General features: G+C 49.4%; 1 protein-coding gene across 1 annotated transcript; it reads right to left on the reverse strand.

Annotated features, from left to right (window-relative positions):
- Positions 1-5,183: 5,183 nt before the first annotated feature.
- Positions 5,184-9,424, reverse strand: UTP11 (UTP11, small subunit processome component). The gene is made up of 7 exons (XM_027701358.1): positions 9,336-9,424; positions 9,086-9,188; positions 8,721-8,834; positions 7,559-7,652; positions 7,168-7,298; positions 6,072-6,182; positions 5,184-5,472 (listed from the first exon to the last, which is right to left on the reverse strand). Exons 2-7 carry the CDS (start codon positions 9,104-9,106, stop codon positions 5,389-5,391), a joined length of 555 nt encoding a protein of 184 aa, XP_027557159.1. The 5' UTR covers positions 9,107-9,188; positions 9,336-9,424; the 3' UTR covers positions 5,184-5,388.
- Positions 9,425-9,431: the final 7 nt, after the last annotated feature.

Consider the following 9,431-nt stretch of genomic DNA (forward strand, 5'->3'; position numbering starts at 1 on the left):
TTCCCCTGTCCATGGGGCACAGAGCAGCCTGGGCCCTGGGAGCCCCTCCTGCCCTGCTCCACCAGTGCACCCAGGCTGGGGAACGGCAGGTACCGCGGCCAAGCAGAAAGAGGCATCTCTGGAGAGGCCGAGACATGGGAGAGAGTCATGGCTTTAGGGGACTCAACTCCTCTGCTCCCAAGCTGTCCCAGGAAAGGATAGCAGATCATTAAAAACTCTGAGGAGATATTTGGATTGGAAAGGCAAGCAAAGCAAAGCAGCCCATGGTGTTATGTAATGCAGCTCTGTTGAAACAGTGCAGGAAAGTTGCCTTGTGCCAATAAATCAGGCAGCAGCCATGGAGGAGCAGATGTGAATCACACCTTGCTTCATATGCCCTGCAGTGTTTTCACTTATTGTTCCAGTTTTAAAGATTAATGGCACTCAGAGATGAGTATTATCTACGCTTCCATTTCATACTCGTTATCAGAAGAGCTTTTTTCAGCATAATTAGCATGGATCAAATTTTCCAAGTGACGTGGCAGACTTGCTGCTGTTCCTTGGCTGCTGAGATGCCTGGGACATCCCACTGCCCCAGCTACCCACAGCACCCTGTAGCCTTTAAATATGGAGGGAGAAGGGGCACTACTGAGATGGCAGCTGCTGCAGAGCAGAAATGGGGATTCCCTGACCTTGACAGCCAGGAGCCCTCCTGTTCTGCCACAGCACCCCTGCAGAGCACAGGGCTGTGAGGGGCTGACGGCCTCTCTGTTCCTAAACAGGAGAGGAGGAGGTTCTGACCGTGGTGGGGAGGCTGTGGGCAGGTGCAGCAGCAGCCCTGAAGCCCCAGTGGTGGGGCACAGGCAGATCTCTGCTCTGGGCTGCTTCATGTTATCTGGGCACTGGTGCCTGGTGCTCAGCAGGAGATCAGGGCATGGAGTATTTGATGCCTGGAGGAGTAATGGAGGTGGGTTCCCTGTACCAGGAGCCCAGCCTGGCTGTGAGGCAGGAGAGCTGGGCAAGGGTGGAGGTGGAATGGGAGAGCTGGAGGAGGTGGTGGCTGGGGAAGGGAAACCTGCTGGCATCTTCCAGGGCTTATCCAGGACTGCCAGGGTGTGCGAGTGGCTCATGCACGTTGTGTGTGCTGTGCCCCTTGCAGGGCTCTGTGTGAGAGGTGCAATGGCCTGAGCTGGGGAGGGCTGTGTCTGCCTGCAGGGGGGCATTGGTGGGGAGTAGGTGGGCTGTGGGTTCTTGTGTGAGGCTGCCACTGGTCTGGAGAAGCCCAGGGAGCACAGTGCTGAGCTCCCTGCTACATCCAATCAATCCATGATCGTTTCTATCATGAAGATAAACTGGCCATTGTTGCCAAAAATAAATGTTAGTGTTCCAAATCCACACTTCAATAGCACCAGCTCATTAGAGATGCATATCATTTGGCTCCAGTCCCACACCTTCCAGCTCGTTATAAATATGCAGTTGCTGCTGGCTCTACCCCAATCATCTCTGCAATCAGAGCTTTTAATTAGGTTAATTAAATTGTATCAAACCTCGCAGGGACGCAGTTCACTGATGCTGATGAGGCAGCCAAAACAGACCTTAACTCTAGCTCTAATGAAGGCCCTGCTGCAGCTAATGACAATGCATAATAAATTAGTGCTTCCCTAGAAAGGTGCATCAGGGCTTGTGCTTTGGTAAATGATGATCTATATGCACTATCTCACTATTGCAGTCTCTAGGTCTGCCAAGCCAGGGACATCCTGGGAATATGTTTCTCTAAGTAATGGGCTCCTGCCTGCTCGAAGCACTGCTGCTCACCTGGGTTCTCTCAAGGCGCTAACGGCTTCAGGTACAGAACTGTGAGACAGCAAAACAAATATTTGCTTCTTTCACCTTGCCCAGCACTGAGTCCACTCTTGATGCCTGGCATCTGCCAACAGAGGCAGCAGCAGGTATTTATTTATTTGAAACCTTCTGTAACGGAATTTGGGCAGGAACATTCTGTTTGAAGGGAACTGAATGGCTGTGTCCAAGCATCTGGCAGCAGGAATGGAGACAGTACCCTCTGCCCAGGCTTCAGACGTTTACAGCTCCCATGCTGCTCCTAATTGGGTGGGGAAAAGTCCAGGTGGCCAAGGAGCCCATGGAACAGAGAGGTTTAGGGCAGCCATGCTGAGCAGCAATTAGTCATTCCTGATTTACATCCTGCTCTTTCAACTCCCTGCTGTGAAGCTGCTCAGGCTTGAGTGGAGGAACTCCACCACCCTTTTCTCCTTGGTGCCCTTGGGCAAGACACCTCAGCTGAACCTGACTGTAGGGTCCTAGTGACAGCAGGGCCCGGGCAGCCAGTCCTGCAGCTGGACACCACCACCCCCCTGGTGACCCCAGAACAGCAGCATCCAGAGGGCGAGTGGGAGCCGCTGGGCTCCTGGTGAGTGGAAGATAACATGCAATGCAGCACCTGTGAGTGGTGGGATGGGTGGGATCAGAGCCTCCTCTGCTGAAAGAACAGGGCATGGGGGCCTCCAGAGACACCGGGAGTCCTTCTGGCTGCCACAGCACGTGGCCACTGATGCAGACCCTGCAGTGGCTGTCCTAGGGCTTCTGAGCCTCCCTAGGCACGTCAGCTTCTGTTGCTGTGCCCCAGGGATCCCACTGTGCTCTCCAGCCTGGTTCAGGCTCAGAACATGAGGCCTACAGGAAACCACCTGAGAAGCCTAAGGGCTGGCGATGGTTCTCCTGCTAGTAAAATATATCGTTGCAGCTGCCTAGAGATAATCCTGCAAGCGTTTTAATGTAGTCTGCTATTAACTTTTATAGACAGTCATTATCAATTGAGTTCTTCAGCTTGAACAAGGAATTACATGACATTATTATACAGCACAATATCATTCCGAGTCACCTGAAACCTGAGCTGTGAATCTGTGGGGTATTTTGATATCTGTATGATATCTGTATCTTTCAAGCTGCAGGGAATCTCCTTGCTAGAGAACCTGTTGGTTCAGCCTTTGATGCTATAATTGACACAAACAAAAAATAGCTGTGGGCAGTTTCTCGTGGCCATCCCCATAAGGGCCCAGCAAGAGGATGGCAGATCCCATCGATGTCTCACTTCAAATCCTGCACTGTGGCCAAGTGGGCTGGGTGTTTGGTTCAGTTATAAGGTATTGGCTCTTTCCAGACCCTTGCAGAAACATTTCAGTGGTTTAGGATGAGGAAACCAAGCTAAAGGCTTTGGGAGTCAAACCAAGAGCAAGGTCTTTTTTTTCCTGGACGCCATTGGGAGCTCTGCAAGGCAGCAGGTGTGAATCAGCCCTGTCTGCTAAGGCAGAAGTTCAGAGATCAGCACCCACCAAATCTTTCACCATTGCAGGCAGGAGTAGGTAAAACATGTTTGTGCATGAGAGCAAGCACCTCCTTTCAGTCTGTTGTGGCCACAAGGTGATAAACCACTCCACGGCCCATGGGATTTGTACCCAGGCTTTGGCAGTCAGGGTCCAGCAAGAAGCCTGCTCAGTGTGACACCACAGACATAACAGCGCTCTGGTTTCCCTAAGACATTCATGGCTTCCCAGGGAAAAGTAACTTGGAGCAGGCACCATTTTTGCTCCCAAGGGCCCATACAGTGAACACAAGGCCGTGTGTCCTGTTGGGAGCTCAGTGGACACCACTACCCCCAGGATGAGCAGTGTGGCCCTTGAGCAGTGACTGCTCAAAGCCTCACAGCTGCCCCTGCATCCCACAGAACCGCACTCCTTACTGGGAAGAGACGCCTCTCTTCCAGGGATTGGGCAACTTGCACCCATCCCAGCGCTCGCTCTGAGTGGGGCAGAGGCTCACAAAGCACCGTTGGCATCAGGCAAACCCTGGGCCTGGCCAGGCTGTTGCTGTTCGATCCCTGCCACGGTGATTCCTTCAGAGTCTCCCAGAGGAATTGCTGTTTTTCTCTCCCATCCTTTCCAGTAACGCTCTGGATGCAGGTAAAATTATTCAACAATGATCGAGTATTTATCCGTTTAAATCTCAGTCTCAAAGACATTTCCCTTCACAGACAGCAGCTGGTGTGGCAAGGACCCTGAGGTGCGCTTTAGAACGACTAAAAGGTGCCGAATCCCTGCGGTGGGTCGGTGGGTCGGGAGGCCCGGGGGTCCCGGGGGTCCGGGGGTCCCGGGGGTCTCGGGTGTCTCGGCGGTCCCGGCCCCGCTCCCTCAGCCCGAGCCCGCGGGTCCCGCCGCGGGGCGTTGGCGCCCCCTGCTGGCCGAGCCCGGCCAGCGCCTCCCGCCGTTCCCGGCGCTTTTCGCTTTTCCCGGGAAAAGGCTCCGCGGCGTCCGGCCCTTTGTGCGTTCGCGTGAGGAAGGACGAAGCGAACCGTTCTCCCCTGCGGGTGTTTGTTTTCCCTCCCCGACCAGCCGGCGGTTTACAGCCGTTACAGAACCTGCACGCTCTAGGTTCTGCAGACTCCCTGGATGCTTCCCTGGGAAAATTCACCCCACAGTTGTTGCCAACTTGGAAATCTTTGCAATAGCAGGAGTGTCTGAAGCTGCATTCAAGCACGTAAAAACATCACATTTCATTGTTGAGAAGCTGGGAAAGTTCCGATGTGGGAAGGACCTAAGAAGTGCATCTTTTTCTTCTTACCCACTTCCAGACCACGTGCTTATTGCTGGCATGAGTGGAGAGAGGCAAAAAAAGGAATGCTCACACCAAGGCTCTCTGGCCATGCCTGGGCCACTCCAGGACACTCAGGATGTGTCTGCACATCCCCCCCCCATCCCTGGCACTCCAGCTGGCACAAAGAAAACGCAGGGGGCAAACCCTTGTCCCACACTTGGCTGCTGCACTGTCTCTCCCTACACAGAATTTTGGTATTTTTTTGAACTGAGGCAAACCTGGATGCACAGCACAGGCACTGCCTGACTTCTGCACACAACGGAGCAGTGGGAGAACAAGAGGGATCGGGGAATATTGGGGGAGTGACTAGAGGGTGATTCACCTTTAACTTGCATGAAAAGACAGCTGAAAAAGCTGATCTCAACTCTCATGGGTTTGGACAGGTCGTGGTCACCCCCAAGGCTGATGCTGACAAGCCCAAAGTGCCTTCCCTGTCCCTGGGCTGTGCCCAACCCACCTCCCTGTGCTCCACTCCGACCTTGACTGGTCACAGATTGTTTATGGTGCATCTTACCAGGACACTCAGACACCTCTCGTGGCTCACCACCATAAATACCAAGAGAACAAGCTCTGATTTATTAATCAGTTAGATACAACACATTATGGCTACCACAGGCCCACAGTAATTTGTTTGAACAAACTGCTGGGCTGCCGGGAAAAGCAGGCTGGCACCAGCCCTCCTGCAAGGGAGAAGCCTCCTCCTTTCTGAGCAAAGACTGTAACAGTTATTCGATGGAATGGCTAACGCTTCCGCTGAAACTTGAATTTGTAAATAGCTGGACCAGTTGTTGTTTCTTTTTTCACCTTTACTTTATGAGTTTTGTCCTGGAAAAAAGAACAAATATTTGCTGGCACGCAAGAAGAAAAAAACCCCACCCACTCCCATATAAATCAGTCCCTGTCTAGGTCTGACCATTAGTGAAAAATAGTCACTTTGCACTGTTTAGGAGGGAATTATAATTTCATCTGCTCTTTTCCCCTTCAGGCTGTCAGGCACAGTCTGGTTTGCTCAAAAGCACCAGTGAAGAGGGGTTTCCCATTGAGACAAGTAATTTTTGTGGTCATTTGGATTTTTAAGAGTTTCTCGTAACCTACAGAAACGGTTCCTTGCCTCTGACTCCTGAAAGTATTCATTTAGTGCTTGAGAAATTACTTGTGAGCACAATTTCACAGTTGAGTCTTTGTCCTTGCTCACAAGGTGAGACTTGGAATAGCAGATATAATTTACTGGAATGCTTCATCTCCTTGCTTTTTCCATACTAAAAGAGGATTAGTTATCTTTAGGAGTCTCTGGAAGCATCACTATAAAACCAGAATGAAGAAACATATACAACATATATATATATATACACAACAACATATACAATACCAGCCCCAATGACCTTAACAGAACAGATTTGCAGAATCAGAACCAAATCCCTCACCAGGAGATCTTTCCGTGTCTGGATTTTCTGTGTGATGACAAACATGGCCTTCTCTCTCTCGATGCGCTGCCTCAGGAGGTCATACTGGTTCTTCCTCTGCTGGGCTAATTTCTGCAGAAAAAAAAAAAAAGCTGTTTTAAGACAGAGATGGTCTAAATCTTCTGAATTTCAATGTTGAGCACATGAGAACATTAAACTCCCTAATTAAAACCACTTTATCCACAGGAGGGGGAAAAAGATAAGGTCAGACCAGAGACCAATTCCTGAAGTGCTTAGAGACTGCAGAGGCCCCTCAAAATGCAACTTGTTGGGTCACGTTTGCCTAACGAGAGTGGATGGCTTTCCCAGCACAGAAATGGTATTACTGCAGGTGTGATTTAAGTAATTAAATTCAGGAGAACAGATCCCAACATGCTTAAAATATGACTCAGACATTTAGAAGAGAAAACTTGTCAGTCTATGACTTGTCCAACTGCTTTAGTTACAAGCCAAACTGAAACAGCTGGCAGGAGGAAAGGGACCACAGGGTGTTTGTTATCTGACATCTGAGTCAGAAAAAACAGGTTACAAATTTACCAGTTGGCAATTTTAAGACAACTATTTTTACCTTACACCAACTTATACTCAGAGACTGTCCAATGGATCTGAACTAACTGAACAGTATCTACAGCCTTAAAGCCGTGTAGCTACTTCCAGGACAAAACTGCTGTGATACAGTAGCAAATCTGATTGCATAAGCAATTAATGCTGAAAAAATCATGAAACAATTCAGTGGATGCTGAAAAAAAATGACACTTAAAACTGTCTCATCAGACCCACACCACTCTGTTCCGGCCTGTACTTCACAACTTGTGATATATAACCCACCATGGACTAGAATGCACTGAAAGAGTTCTCCTTGTCAGTCCAGACCTGACTGCAGGCTCCAGGCACTTGGTGATTAAGTGACATCCACTACTGCCTTGTGTCACCAATAAAAGTTTAAGACAACAGAACAATTTTGTTCTCCTCCACAACAGTGCAATGAATCCTCTGTAGTACTTTTTATATGAGATGTAAAACAAGAAGAGCTCTGTAATACAAACAGTGACAGTACCTTTAGGTGGGCAGGATCAGTAGCTCCCTTTAGTGTCTCTCTCTGCAGCGTTGCAATGGTTGGTCGGTTGTACACTCTGTCTACGAGTTCGGGAACAGTGTCCAGCTGAGTGGCAATATCAAACTCCTGAACTATAAATAAAAGGAAAAAAAATTATGAATATACTCCCATGCACTCCTTTGCTCAGCAAAACTTCCATACATATCGCTACAGTCAGCTACAGGAGCCCCAGCAACACGACTCCTGCAGAACTGACATCTCAGCTAGTAACCAAAAGGGATTTCTAGAGCACCTGAATTCTCACTCCTGGGGAAAAAAAAGTCTCTTTTTATGACAGCACACAGTAACACGTGACAGAAGCAGTTCTCTGCCAGCCCCGTTCAAGCCTCACCTTCGCGCTCGGTGTCCACGAAGAAGAGGTGCCGGGCCGGGGCGCTTCCCGCCGCGTCCAGCAGGTGGAGCTCCGCCTTCAGCCGCTCGATTTTCTGCGGAAAGCCCAAGTTTGGCCGAATTCGGAGCGAGTAAAATCACGTCTCCCCCGAGGACATTTCTGTCTGTTCCTCGAGGCTACACACACCTGAACTTCTCCTTCCTTTTTCATCTCTAAAAACACACCTGATCTATATTTATGACATGTCTTCACGACCTTTCCAGGCAGAGGGCCACAGCGATTCCTGCTGTTACCCAGCCAAAATTCACACATCCAACTGCAAAACGGAGCATTCTGTATGGCAAAAGGGAACGATTGCCATGTAACCACTAGAAAAAGCAGGAAGGCAAGTCCAAAGCTGGCTTGCTTTGATTTTTTATCTGCAGTGACAAGTTGATTCTGATTTGTACATCAACATTAGAGTACACAAGATTTTCAGAAGAGGACCATATTTCCATGGATTGCCTGCCTGCCATATTCCAACAACCCACTTGAGATTATTCTCCTCAACTGAGAGACCTTCTCACTCTCTATAATTTCCTGACAGAAGGGTGGGGCCAGGTGGAGGTCGGTCACTTCTCTCAGGTAACAAGTGACAGGACAAGAGTAAACGGCCTCAAGCTGTGCCAGGGAGGTTCAGGTTGGGTATTTTCAGGGAAAATTTCTACCCTGAAACGGTGGTCAAGCAGTGTAACAGGCTGCCCAGGAAAATGGTGGAATCATCATCCCTGGAAGGGTTCAAAAATCATGTGGCTGTGGCACCTGGGGACACAGGTTAGTGGTGACCATGGCAGTGCTGGGTGAACAGTTGGACTTGATGATCTGAAAGGGCTTTTTCAACCTCAGCAATTCTATGATTTCCTTATGAACATGTAAAGCAGGGGTACATGTTTAATTTACATAAAAATGACCATATTTTATAATAATGCAGGTGTCATTTTTGATATTCATCACACCTTTAGATTCTGTATCTAGCACTTCAGTGACATTTCCACTGTCCTTTCCAGTATTGTACAAATCAGATTTCACTAAACAAACAGAATAACCAGCAACAATGACAAGAGCAACACTTTAAAAAACAATTCTGAGGAAACTAGAAAACACCCAAAAAGTGAGGTATTACCTTGGCTTCTGCCACTCTTTTCATTTCTACGTATTTAATATCCTGCGTCCTCATCAACTTCACCTGCTCCGGGGTCACTTCATCCTTTGGCTGCTTTATTACATGGACTCCATCCTACAACAAGACGAATACAGCACTTACCGACAGCCCACCCACCCGCAGTGCACTGCTGAGGCCTGATAATAACAGCAGAAGAACTTCTTTGTCCTTTGCCCCTCATTTTCTTCAAAGCCTTCCACAGGCACCAAACCAATTTTGCTAATTTACCTCCTAATTCATAAATTAAAATCAAAACAAGATAGGGGGAAAAATGTTACTTAGAGCAACAGAGCATTATCCTGCTTGAAGGTAGTGGAGCTTCTCACTTTGAGCTCTGCACGTATCATTTTGAAGTAGAACTCATCGGGGTTCTTGTCCAGAGCTTTCTTCTGCAGCGCTCTGAGAGCATTCCGCTTCTTGTGGTAGTCACTGGGGAGAAAAAAACCAGCAATCAGGAGTTGTTCAGCAGTTTCTCGGTGTCCACAGCCCCGGTGAGGGGCTGAGACCTTCCCAGCGATGGTCCGAGCTCGGAGACCCCGCAGGGAACCGCTCGGGGCCCGGAGCGGCCGCACTCACTGCGCGCGGAGCCGGTAGTCCTTTTTCTTCTCCAGCAAGCCCAGCTTCGTCCGAGCGGCGGGCTACGGAGAGACGGGAGCGTGAGGGGGGCCGGGG

The sequence above is a fragment of the Neopelma chrysocephalum genome, unplaced genomic scaffold (assembly GCF_003984885.1).
Source record: "Neopelma chrysocephalum unplaced genomic scaffold, ASM398488v2 Primary Assembly neopelma1_155, whole genome shotgun sequence".
Taxonomy (NCBI): Eukaryota; Metazoa; Chordata; class Aves; order Passeriformes; family Pipridae; genus Neopelma; species Neopelma chrysocephalum.

Coding starts and splice junctions, on each gene's coding strand:
- UTP11 (XM_027701358.1), bottom strand. CDS start 9,106: ATGATACGTGCAGAGCTCAAA. Junction 7,653..8,720: donor AAAGAGTGGCAGAAGCCAAG/GTAATACCTCAC, acceptor GGCTTTCCGCAG/AAAATCGAGCGGCTGAAGGC. Junction 5,473..6,071: donor AGACACGGAAAGATCTCCTG/GTGAGGGATTTG, acceptor TCTTTTTTCCAG/GACAAAACTCATAAAGTAAA.